Genomic DNA, 12,987 nt, shown 5'->3' on the forward strand with positions numbered 1-12,987 from the left:
GCATAGAGGCCAGGCCCTCAGGAAGGGGATCATGAGGACAGAGCTGGGTAATGAGGTGACTCAAGCTGGGGTGTGAGGGATGTTTGTGATCACCTCCAAAATAGGTAATTGTTCCCCTAATGACAAAAACAGGCAGACTCATTGCGGAAAACTTGGTGATCACGGAAAAGTGCAAAAGGCTACAAAACAAACTCTGTGACAGTTGCCAACTTCAAGTTTTCCCAAAGAAGAGGAACAAGCCATCTTGTAGGACAGAAGTGGAAGAAGTCACGCATCTTGGGCTCAATGTGATAACTCCTTGGGCACTTGGAGCCCCCCCGTGTGGGAAGGGACAGCCCTGGGAAGGACTGAGCGCCCCATCCCCAAGGAGAGGCCATACACACCCCCATGAGGGACAGAAGAGGTTCCAATAATTGGTAGAAGATGGCCTCAATCTTTAAGATCACCTTTGCTCGTGAGAAGGGAAGCCCACCCTATGCCACCCGGCATGCCCACCAGCCCTTGTGCCAACTCACCCACGGGCGTGTCCTCGCTGATGAGCAGGTACGTGTCAAAGAAGTGGTTGGTGAAGAAGGGCAGTCGGTTCACCTGGCCTGGAAGTCAGAGGACAAGAGTGTCAGTCAAGGACCTTATGCCATAGCTTCTGCGGGGAGACACAGAGTAGGGGCTGCAGAGGGCACTGAGCTTGCATCCAGTGCCATGGCCACCTTCCCAGGACCTCAGCGAGTCACTGTCCTGCTTCTGGGTAAATGGGGAATAATGCCAGTAGGGAGGTCGTACGGCGAGAGAGGCCACCAGCTCCACATGGCTAATGAGTCCTGGGACATGATGAAGCATAAAATACACACAGGATTTCAAAGGCTTTATATGAAAACATGGGTGTAAAATATCTCATTAACCTTTTATATTGAACATGGGTTGAAATGAAAATATTGTGGATATATTGGGTTAAACTTATTATTAAAATGTATTTCTTGGGGCGCCTGGGTGGCTCAGTCGGTTGGGCATCCGACTTCGGCTCAGGTCATGATCTCACGGTCCGTGAGTTCGAGCCCAGCGTCGGGCTCTGTGCTGACAGCTCAGAGCCTGGCGCCTGCTTCGGATTCTGTGTCTCCTCTCTCTGCCCCTCCCCTGCTCATGCTCTGTCTCTCTCTCTCCAAAATAAATAAAAACATTAAAAAAAATTTTTTTTAATAAAATGTGTTTCTTTTCTAATGCGGCTTCTAGAAAATTCCAACTCACACATGTGGCTCACGTTGTACTCCCACCAGGCAGCCTGGCTGTAGATGACATGTGAGCACACCAAGGACCAGGGCTATCCTCCTCAATGGCTACCAGCCTGGTGCTCAGAGAAGAGCGAGGACTCAGGAGCCCCAGGAGGTATTTGTCGTGTGAAGGAACGTGAGCCGACCCCATAGGATGAATGACAACAATGCCATGTATAGAACCTTTCTCCATGCCAGCCACTACGTCCCCTCCACCAATCTTCATGGTACAGGAGGGGCTATCATATCCCCATCTTACTGCTGAGGAAAACGAGGCCTGTGGGGAATAAGCAGTAACTTGCCCAGGGTCACACAGCTAGTAAGTGGCACAGGCCTTAGGGGACCCCTGGGTGGTTGACCTTGTATCACTCTGTGATGGCCTTGGGACAAGGGCCAGGTTTGGAAGGAGTTGAGGAAGTAGTGGCACGGGCTGAGGAATTTAGTGATTCCAAAGAGCCCCCCAAACCACAAGCTCCCCACACAAGGCCTCCCCAAGGCTGGCTTTACCTATCCCCCGAACCTCCTCTTAACAGCCTTCAGTAGTGCAGTATAATAAAAAATATATTTGGAGGCGCCTGGGTGGCTCAACCAGTTAAGCATCTGACTTCAGCTCAGGTCATGATCTCATGGTTCGTGAGTTTGAGCCCCGTTTCAGTCTCTGTGCTGACAGCTCAGAGCCTGGAGCTTGCTTTGGATTCTGTGTCTCCCTCTCTCTCTCTGCTCTTCCCCTGCTCATGCTCTGTCTCTCTCCCTCTCTCTCTCAAAAATAAACATTCAGGGGCGCCTGGGTGGCTCAGTCGGTTAAGCGGCCGACTTCGGCTCAGGTCATGATCTCGCAGTCCGTGGGTTCGAGCCCCGCGTCGGGCTCTGTGCTGACAGCACAGAGCCTGGAGCCTGTTTCAGATTCTGTGTCCCCCTCTCTCTGACCCACCCCTGTTCATGCTCTGTCTCTCCCTGTCTCAAAAATAAATAAAATGTTAAAAAATTAAAAAAAAACAAACATTAAAAAAAATTATATATATATATATATATATCTTTGCCCCAGTTCCTGACACAGAGCTCCAAAACTCCTTAGAATTTCCAGAGAGAGAGGAGTATCGTTTACAAGGAGCCCCTTTTGAGCACAGCTGAGTTTATGCTAGTGAGGGGACTTGGTTGGGGGGTGGGGAGCCTCTAGGCAGCCCCAGGATGGGGCTGGTGGGCAGAAAGACCAACTCGTTAGTGGGGGGATCTTTTAGTCCCATCCAGACCTCTGGGGAGGGGAGGGAGCTGGAGATTGAAGAGATCTGATGAGTGCTCAGGAAGTGAACATATCCATGTGCTGGGAGGGTGGCGCACCTGGAGAGGACACGGAAGCTCCACTCTCACCCCATTCCATCTGGCTGCCCCGGAGCTGTACTCTTTATGTTAACCCAGGAAGTGAAAGTAAACTGCCTCCCTGAGTCTTGTGAGTCATTCTAGCTGATAAAACCTGAGGAAGGGGGTCATAGGAAGCCCTGATTTATGGCCGGTAGGTGAGATATATGGGTGGCCTAGGACTCGTGACTGGCCTGTGACATGGGGGCGGTCTTGTGCGCCCAAGCCCTTAAATGTGTATAATTTGACACTAACTCCAAATAGTGTCAGACTGAATTTCATTAAATTTTTGGACACCCAGTTGGTGTCCAGAGAATTGGTTGTTGGTATGGAAAACACCCGAGAAGTAGGCAAGTGAGGGCTCTTCCCTTTCTGCCCCTGCCAACCAGGGGGTAGGTAGCTGGTCTGTCTCGCACAGGGCTGATGTCGTGCAGCCATAAGCAGCCCCTGCTGGGTCCTTCGGGGACGTCCTTCTTTTCCCCATTTCGGCTGAGCTGGGGCTGTCTCAGGGCTGGTGCCAGGCTAGAGAACGGAGGCCAGCTCCCAGGAAGTGAGAAGGCTGGAGTCGAGGAGGAGCACTTCCCCCTCCCGCCCGAGATGCTCCTAGTGGGGAGTGGGCTCAAGTTTCTTCTTAGACATCCTTCAAGTTTCATCTTAGACATCCCTTCTTCCAGCAAGCCCTCCTTGATCACCATTACTACAAACGTGCACCCCCACACACTCCTCCATCCTCTCATATCAAGAATCCAGAACCCCTCTCACACATAACAGCCTCAGAAAGAGGCCAATGGTCAAGGGCCTTGCCTTTGTTTGGAACTTCCCTGTGCTTCTTTCCAGCCACATGATCCTCCCATGCCTCCGTTTACTCAGGTATAAAATGGCAGTAACAAGGCTTACTTCAGGGCAGCCCTGAGGATTAAGTGAGATTACATACATAAAGTGCTTAGCACCATGCCCCAGCACACAGCAAGCACTGGATAAATGGTAACTACTATTAATATTGGTATTAATAATGGAGCCACCTGCTCAGCCAGAGAGGGATGCTTTTGACCAAGAAGAGCCTTGGGCTCCAGTATGGGAAGCGGGCTGAACCCGGGTGAAGGCTCCGGGGTGGGCTTGGGCTGCTGGGGGAGGGAAACCAGCCAGGAAAAAACACCGCGTGCAGCAGCATTGTTCATTTTAAATTTTCTTTTACAGGACCTGCCGATAATCACCTGCTGAGTGCTCTGCACTGGCAGCCGGCAGGGCCCCAGGGGCAGATGTCTCCTGCCACCTACCAAGCAGGGCCTGGGTCCTCAGAACAGTCCTGCTGCCCCCAGAGACCCCGTGGCCCTGGGCTGCCAGTGCGGTCCCTTGGCACCAGGAGGGGGCTGACGGGGCAGGGGTGGGGAAAGGGCACACGGACAGGTTATTCGTTCTCTTAAAAACCACTCTCAAGGCACAAAGGCTCTGTGTGAGACCTCCAGCCCAGCTGGTCCGTGAGTGGATGTACAAGGGTGGGGGACAAGGGGGAGTCCCTACTTCCCGTGCCCCACACACCCCTTCCCCGTGAGTCCGAATCCACTGTTGGCTCCGCCCCAGTGGCTTCCTCCCACCTCTGCCAGCCACGCCTACTGATTGTTCCCCACACAGTAGATGGAGGAGTCCGCCAGCTTTAAATATTTCAAACACAAAAATAAACTCAAAATGGATAAAGGACCTGAATGTGCGACAGGAAACCATCGAAACCCGAGAGGAGAAAGCCGGAAAAGACCTCTCTGACCTCAGCCGCAGCAATTTCTTACTCGACACATCTCCAAAGGCAAGGGAATTAAAAGCAAAAATGAACTATTGGGACCTCATCAAGATAAAAAGCTTCTGCACCGTGAGGAGACAATCAACAAAACTAAAAGGCAACCGACGGAACGGGAAAAGATATTTGCAAATGACATATCGGACAAAGGGCTAGCATCCAAAAATCTATAAAGAACTCACCAAACTCCACACCCGGAAAACAAATAATCCAGTGAAGAAATGGGCAGAAGACATGAATAGACACTTTTCCAAAGAAGACATCCAGATGGCCAACCAACACATGAACAAATGCTCAATGTCACTCCTCATCAGGGAAATACAAATCAAAACCACACTGAGACACCACCTCACATCAGTCAGAGTGGCTAAAGTGAACAAATCAGGAGACTATAGATGCTGGCGAGGATGTGGAGAAACGGGAACCCTCTTGTACTGTTGGTAGGAATGCAGACTGATACAGCTGCTCTGGAAAACAGTGTGGAGGTTCCTCAAAAAATTAAAAATAGGTCTACCCTATGACCCAGCAGTAGCACTGCTAGGAATTTACCCAAGCGATACAGGAGTGCCGATGCACAGGGGCACTTGTACCCCAATGTTTATAGCAGCACTTTCAACAATAGCCAAACTATGGAAAGAGCCTAAATGTCCATCAACTGATGAATGGATAAAGAAATGGTGGTTTTTATACACAATGGAATACTACGTGGCAATGAGAAAGAATGAAATATGGCCTTTTGTGGCAACATGGATGGAACTGGCGAGTGTTATGCTAAGTGAAATAAGTTATACAGAGAAAGACGGATATCATATGTTTTCACTCCTCTGTGGATCCTGAGAAACTTAACAGAAGACCATGGGGGAGGGGAAGGAAAAACAAAGTTAGAGAGGGAGGGAGCCAAAGCATAAGAGACTCTTAAAGACTGAGAACAAACTGAGGGTTGATGGGGGGTGGGAGGGAGTGGAGGGTGGGTGATGGGTATTGACGAGGGCAGCTGTTGTATGGTGTTGTATGGAAACCAATTTGACAATAAATTTCATGATAAAAAAAAACAACAACACCGCACAGCATCTAGCTTCTTACCACTGCAGGCCTGAGGGGAGAAGGGAGTGGGGAGGCTCACAGAAAACACACCATGCGAGCTGCTGGCCTCCACCTCCTGCCCCCCAGCAAGCCCACAGATGAAGAACACGTTGAGGCCAGAGGGAAGAAGGGGGAACAAGCTTCGGCAGAGAGAAGATGACAGGCTGACAAGAGGGTCTGACATCTGTGAGCCTGACCCATCTCTGACTACCCAGGATGGGAGGAGAGAGATCCGCTGGGGCTGTGGGTCAGATGAAAACAAAGTGGGGAGAAGTGATGCGGGAGGGTCTGCGGGAATGAGAGGAGGGTGAGGGGTCAGGGGCAGGTGTCGGAAGGGCAGGGTGGAAGACGGTGTCCTTCAGTCCCTAAGGTCAGCCATGGCCTCACCATGCCAGAGGAACAACACTGGCCACTTCAGACAGGCACCAGGAAGGGAGGACCATACCCGGCAATGAGAGAAAGGGACCCTCATATACGTGCAAAGCAGACTAGTCCCCAGATGGGCTGGTTTTGCCACAGAGCTGCTGTGTGGCCCCAGGCAACTTGCTTAACTTTTCTGTTTTCTGTGCCCCATTTTCCTTCACCCAGAGAAAGATACAGCTCATAATAAAAGAGCTAACGCTTTATTTTAGCACCTAATACGTGCCAGGCGCTATTCTAAGTGCTTGACACGTGCATTAACTCGTCTGATCATTCTGACAACTGAAGGAGGAGAGTCCTAGTGTCCTTTGACTTTAGAGATAAGAAAGCTGAAGGACAGAGAGACTAAGACACTTGCCCAAGGGAAGCGGTTGGAGAAGTGGGGCGGGAACCCAGGAGTCCTGGCTCTGTGCTACTCCCTTGTGCCCACTTGAGATGCACAAACCATCTTCCACCCAGAGAGCTCAAGAGGAAACTATCCTCTGCTGAGGATACAGCCGAGCTCTTAGCACCTGTTTTATTTTTACAGACAGTGCAAGCCCGGGAGGGGCAGGCAGCAAGGGGGAGAGAGAGAATCCCAAGCAGGCTCCGCACTGTCAGCACAGAGCCCAACGCAGGGCTCAAACTCAGAAATGATGAGATCATGACCTGAACTGAAATCAAGAGTCAGACCCTTAACCGACTGAGCCACCAGGCGCCCCGATGTATTTCTTCTTAACAGCGGGGGAAGGGCATGAGTGTCCAAGGTCATCGAGCCGGCTGAGGAGAGGGTCCTGACTCCCCCACCATCCAGCAAAGCCAGAGGGTCAGAGCTGATCTCATGTGCCCCCACTGAGGTCTCCTGCAATGGCCGTGGGAGCAGTATCCTGACCCTGACTGAGGCTCAGCCACGCCCTGCTTGGCATGACCTCGGGCCAGTAACATCTCCAGGTGTCAGTTTCTCTGAAAAGGAGGTCAAGACTCGAGAGAGGGTCTGAGAGCGCCTCCAGCTCTCCCCTGAGAGTCCGTGAAACTGCGCCGTAATCCCGGGCTGCCTGGATGGAAGTGAGCGCCCCATCACAGAGGCATTCCAGCAGAGATCCTTCCAAACACAGTGGCCAGGAGAGGGGAGCTTCAAGGGACTCTCGGGCAGCCAGGGGGAGGCTGGCTTCCTCCAGCGACTCCCTAGCTCCCTGGAGTGACAGAAGGAGCTGGCCTCACTCAGGAATATGTTTGCCCGTGTCACCAGGCAGGCCGGGCCCACAGCTCTTCCCCGGGGACACGCTGGCCCCAGGGGACACCATGCCAGCCGTGCCTGCAGTCCTAACCTTCCTTCAGCGCAGTCCAGAGCTGTTTTGCTCCTTGCCACCAGCTGTCCAGGAGCCAAGGGACAGGCAAATGCCCAGGTCTTTCCCGGCCTCCTCCGCGGCCACCAGAGCTGACGCTGATCTGGCCGCTGGGGAAGGAGGGCCGGTCCTCCCTGCCAGGGGAAAGGGCACCTCACCACCACGATTCGCTCAAGCTGTTCCTTCCTCCCGGGATTCCCTTCCTCCTGTTCCCCTACGCTAAAACTACTTCTCAGTCTTCAAAGCCCCGATTAAATGTTCCCTCTGGCTGAGTCCCTCCTGTCCCCACAGGCCCAATCAATCTTTTCTTCTGATGGGCTTCTCCAGAGCCATGTCCGTCTTCTTACCACTATATTCACCTGCCTTCTAGGTAGTAAATCCTAGCTGTGGCTTCCTCCCCCACCAGGCTCGGGGCTCCCTGAGCACGAGTCACTGCCCCATACCCCAGAACTGGGCACAGTAGACACAGCCTCACACAGTAGGTACTCAAAAGACAGCTCTGAAACCGAAGAGCACTGCAGCCACTCCCTGCATCCCAGAAGGGGTTCACGGTCACAGATGCCTCCTTCCCCTGGAGCTCACCTGTTTCTCAAGGCTCCTCCCCTTCCCTCCCGGGGAGGCTGGTATTTTCAGTCCTGTGAGTGCTGTGGAAGCGACCTAGGCCCAGAGAGGGAAGTGTGTGTGCAATCACACACACAGCAAGGTGAGGTCTGCGGGCCCAGAGCAGCCGTCCCCCCCCCCCACCAAGCCCCCTCCCAGTGCACAAATCCCACGCTGGCGGTGGCAGGAAGGGCAGAGGATTGGACTTACCCAGGCATCCGGAGATCAGCACAAACAGCCAGGCCACGAGGCAGCCGGTGGCAACGTGGCACCTCATGTCTCCTGGGGACACAAGGAAGGAGAGGTGAGAAGCCTGCCCTCCGAGCCCCTCCTACACTTCCCCACCCCTGCAGCTCCGGGGAGAATTGGCCTGGGAAGAAGGGAGGGAATCAACTCACGTGGTGGGGAGGCGGGTGTGGGAAAGAAGAGAGGGTCTGCATCGCTTGGTTCCGTATCGTCCAGGGCTGGGTATAGCTCAGCAGCCTGGGGGTGGGGGCAGGGGCAACGGTGCGTCTGCCCTCATGGGGCTGGCTACACAGCCGAGCGAGTGAGAGAGTCAGCGAGGCTAAGCAGTAGGCACAGGAATGCGTGACCGAGGCATTCTGGGCCCCTTGTGGGGAGGGGCCGTTGCCTACATCCTCCAGGATGGCAGCCCCAGGAGTGATGGGGCTTGGGTAGCCTGGGGACAGGGATAAGAGATAGGTGCTGAGCGGGCAGTCAGGGGTCTAAGACCGGGCTTGGCAGGCCCAACACCCCGGATCCCCCCAGCCTAAGTGCCCAATGGGCATGTCTTTTCCCACTTCTCCTACCCACCCTACTATCTCATAATGTGGGATATGAAAGGTGGCAGCAGTCAGCAGTGTCCAGAGTGGCACAGAGAGGGGAGGTAACTGCACAGCGTTCCACAGCAAGTCTGTAGAACACTGAGGCCAAATTTCTAGGGGCTCAGAGCAAAGCTCCAGCGAGATCTGGAGCCCAGCCCCCAGCAGCTCAGTGAGGCGAGATCCCACCTCGAAGGGTGTCGGGGAGGGTGACTGCACCTCGCACCATAGCAGTGGCCCTGTTGCAGCAGGGCCACGGTCCTCTGGTTCCTTCTCAGCCCTGCAGCGGTTCAGGGACAGGCCTCCCGGAGACCAGCAGAGGCACCAGGAGGGGCCCACGCTCCTCAGCTGGGGTTGCCACGGCCCTCTCAAATGCTAGCCCTGTTCGTACAGGGACACAGCCCACACGCCTCCACATCCCCGCAGGGCCTAGCCAAGGGCCTGCACATCATCCTGCAGTTCAACAGCTTGCTCAGAGACTCCCGGCTAGCGAGCACCAGGCTCAGCATCTGGACCTAAGTTGACCGGATGCCTCCCTCGTGGATGAGAGGCCAGGAAAGCCACGGGGAGGTGAAGGGAACGGAAGGGGAGGGATCTCTGGAGAGACTTCCACATGTCTGCAAGATCCAGGGGCGAGAGATTCCAAAAGAGCCACAAGCTCAGATCCCTGAATTCCAGACCCGGAGTGGCCTTTGTCAGCCCAGGCCCCGAGTGGCCTGTGACACGACCCCACCGGGGTTCCTGCCACATACAACATGCAACGGCCCGTGACGCCCTTTGGTTTCCCTTCTAACATTTGTTTCCCTGATGTCCTGATTACTAGGCATGAAACGGTAATTTGCAGAATAAACAATCCTAAGATGTATTTAAATAATAAAAGACAGACCCCCCCCCCCATTCATATATTCCTATATTTCCACCCCCTTGAGCTTTGGAATGTTAACAGCATCACAGGGATGCAAACTGATATGCTCCAGGGACCAGGCCAGGAACAGAAATGAGGGAGACACCGGGTGGGTGGGGATGATGGCCACTCAGAGGCCAGAGGCTCTGTCCAAGAGGGGCAGCCGCTGACGTGTTCCAGCCAAGAGGGATGTGGGCCCAGCGTGGCCAGGGCTTCTGATTTCTCTCAATGAAAAGCCGACAATTGGGCTTTTTCTATGAATTCAGTGTTTTAAATGTTGGCAAATAATTCAACTTGTAGGAGCCAAACAGGACATGTCTGATGGCCAGAGTGGGTGGGTTGGGCTGGGCACGCATCCTACCGGGCCCTTCCCTGCACCCAAGCAAATCCGTTCGCATTACACACACGTATGGAGCGGTGCGGCTGTGTTTATCTTTAGAATGATGGAGCTGCCTCTACACAAAAGAAACTTGCTCTTCTCACATCATGATATTTCACGGATGACCCTCCACGTCAACACTGCTACATCTGCGCCCTTCTTTTTAGGAGCTAAATCATAGTTCAGAGCACGGGTGTCTGCAAGAGAGACAAGCATCCCCTACTGTTGGGCATTTGGGTGTTCCCAGGTTCCCACCACCACGGGTAAGGCCACGATGGGCCTCCCTCTGAAAATAATCGTGTCGGGACCTTGGTTGCTCTTGAACTTGGCTCTCCAGCTGCGGCATTACTGGGTAGATCAGATACAACCCCGGCCATGTATGTAAACCTTTATTAGACATCGCCATATTACCTTCTGGAAAGGTTGTGGCAATTCCCGCTCCCTCCGGCAGCGTATGAGAGGGCCTCTGTGCCCACCTGGAAGTGATCCCTCTTTTAAATGGCTGCCAATCGGATGCATGAAAAATGGTATGGCATTGTTGCTTTAATTTGCATTTCCCTAACTACTAGCGAGGTTGAGCAGGATGCCTTTTTCTAAACGTTCAAACCACTTTCCATCTGTTATCCTGCATTGCCGTAGCATATCCTACAAAGAAGCTAGCCAGCGTTGCTGGCATTATCCCTGATTTACAAGTGGAGAAACCGAGGCACAGAGCAATTAAGTGACAATCTGACATCTCCTAGTGAGTGAGTGTTTTTTTCAAAAAAATCTCCAGCCCTCTGCCTTCCCAAACCAGATGTTATAAGAATTAAACAACATCTGCCCAGAACATCATCCACAAATAGCTGGGGAGTGTAGCCATTCTGCAAGGTGTTGCACGAAGTTTGCAGCGGAAGGAAGGAAGGAAGAAGGAAGGAAGAAAATAAACACTTACGAGGGCAACCCCCACAGACCAGGGATTTTCAGAGGTGTTGTTTTATTCAGTCCTCTGAAGTGTCCCCATAACGTATTGTCCCCATTTTTCAGATGAGGGAATCAAGGCCCAGAGAGGTCACTCCAGGACTGGAACTGATTCCATCACGCCACGCTGCTGCCCGCCATTCCCCACACACCGCCCGCCCCATTTCCTAACAGATAAAAGGGAAGGCACGGCCCCTCCCTCGGGAGTACAATACACAATAGACACAGGATGAACGTCTGCAAAGAAGTGCACACTTGTGCACAACACACCCACACGTGCAAAACGCATCATTTCCACGACGCTGGCTCGGGCTCCAACACTGCCAGGCACACCGTCCCCAGCCTGTCTCCTTAAACATCTGCTTCCCCTCCGGAGGCAGTCACATTGCCTTGGCGCCTCTCTTCTGTGGGTTATGGGCAGCCAAACACAGCCCTGATTCTGCAGGATCGGGGGCGGGGGGCAGCTCTGAAACCGTTAGAAGCAGGGGTGATGTCTGCTCCACGCTGACTCTGTCCTCAGCTTGGGGGCAAGGGAGCCGAGACCGTAGGTCGCGGGGACCCCGGCTCCAAAGGGTGAAGAGGAGTAGCTAGGCAAAAGTGGGTCCATCCTGCTACTGGGTTCTCCCTGAAATCCCAGTTCTTGCCTTTCCTCTGGCCTCTCTGGCTACAGGAAGGCAAGCAAGGCCCAGAGAGAGAGGCTAACGGCAGTGGGAAGAGGCCCCTGCGTTCCAACCTCCAGCCCAGGTGTTGCAATGGATGCTGCGTTGCCTGCAGGCATTCCCTTGACACTGGGGCCACAGCAAGTGGCCTGTGTCCCCCGGGAGAGCCTGACCTCGCCCTGCCCTGTGCAACAGCTGTTCCCCAACCTCCCAGCCCTCCCACCTCCCACCCGGCAGAGCTGCGTGACCTCCTCCACCTCAGGATGGGGCCTGGGCTCCTACCAACCCTCACCTGCCCCCACTGGACCAGGAAACACAGACACACAGCCTTCCGTGCGGGGGTTCTGCTCTGGGCCTGGGATAAGTGCCAGAGACGTGCCCCAGGGGTAGGAGCAGGGTCAGGGCTGGCTGCCCCCAAATCTCTCAGGGACCTGGCTTAGAGCCCATTCTTGCAGGAAGACTTCCAGAAATCCCTCAAACATACCCACTGCCAAGAAGACACAGAAGCAGGCCTCCGAGTCGTCGGGCTGTCAGTTCTCAACAGCCTCTTTCATGCTAAGCCCAGTGCCAGGCCCTGGGGGAGGATGGCTACGAACATGTGCCAGGTGTCAAATAAATGATAGAGACCATTGCTGCCCAAGGCCATGGAAGGAGAAGTCCTGAACCTTCCAGAGGAGGTGAGGTGTGGGCTGCACAGTGTTAACGTTTGCCGAGTGCACGTTACGTGCCAGTCACTGCGGCAGGCGACGTGCTGTCCGTGCCGGGGCTCGGAGAGTTTGAGTGACCTGCCCGAGGTCACACAGCTGATAAGTGGCCAGGTTGGGATTCGAACCCCACTCCGATGGCCGTCAAAAGTTGGTCGCCCACCTCAGCCCCAACCCTTACAACTGCTTCACAGCCACAGGATACAGGAGCCAGCAGCAAGGCTGAGTGTGTGTGCCAGGAAGAAGGGGGACAGCTAGGGCCGGGAAGTGGGTTCCTATTTAGCCTGACTTTCTGGCGTATTGGCATCTCACAGGCCTTGGCCCGAGAACCGCTACCAATAAGACAACGTCCGTACCATCAGAGGTGACCAAGCCCCCCGCCTCCTCATCCCACATGGCCCTCTCCGGCACCATCCCCAAGAGGTTACCACCTCTGTCCCTGGAGGGAGCAGACTACAAAGACAGCCGTACTCTAGGCAGCAACGCGACCCACACTGGCCTGTGCCTTCTCCTGTGATCAACCTGTAAAAACCTGCTGCTCACGCCAGGCCCGCCTGGGCTGAGGGCCACAGGGGATGTTCTGGCAGGTGGCACGGTTACAGCATCTAGGGAGTCATCCCACCTGGGAATCACCTCCCCAATAAAAGCCTCCATTTACACCCCCGAGGGCTGGGGAGCTGCAAGGAGAGGCTTCTAAGCCGGGTCTGGCCACACTGCAC

General features: G+C 54.1%; 1 protein-coding gene across 4 annotated transcripts in view; it reads right to left on the reverse strand.

Moving 5' to 3' along the window:
- Positions 1-12,987, reverse strand: part of CDH23 (cadherin related 23) — a 414,296-nt gene that overhangs the window by 357,260 nt on the left and 44,049 nt on the right. For all 4 annotated transcript variants that reach the window (XM_078434342.2, XM_078434344.2, XM_078434341.2 and 1 more), the window contains exons 2-3: positions 8,052-8,123; positions 516-593 (exon numbers count right to left, since the gene is read on the reverse strand). In XM_078434342.2, coding sequence (XP_078290468.2) covers positions 516-593; positions 8,052-8,118 — 145 coding nt within the window. In that variant the 5' untranslated portion in view covers positions 8,119-8,123. The remainder of the gene's footprint in view (positions 1-515; positions 594-8,051; positions 8,124-12,987) is intronic.

This window comes from Panthera onca, chromosome D2 (assembly GCF_046562875.1).
Source record: "Panthera onca isolate mPanOnc1 chromosome D2, mPanOnc1 haplotype 2, whole genome shotgun sequence".
In the NCBI taxonomy this organism is placed as follows: domain Eukaryota; kingdom Metazoa; phylum Chordata; class Mammalia; order Carnivora; family Felidae; genus Panthera; species Panthera onca.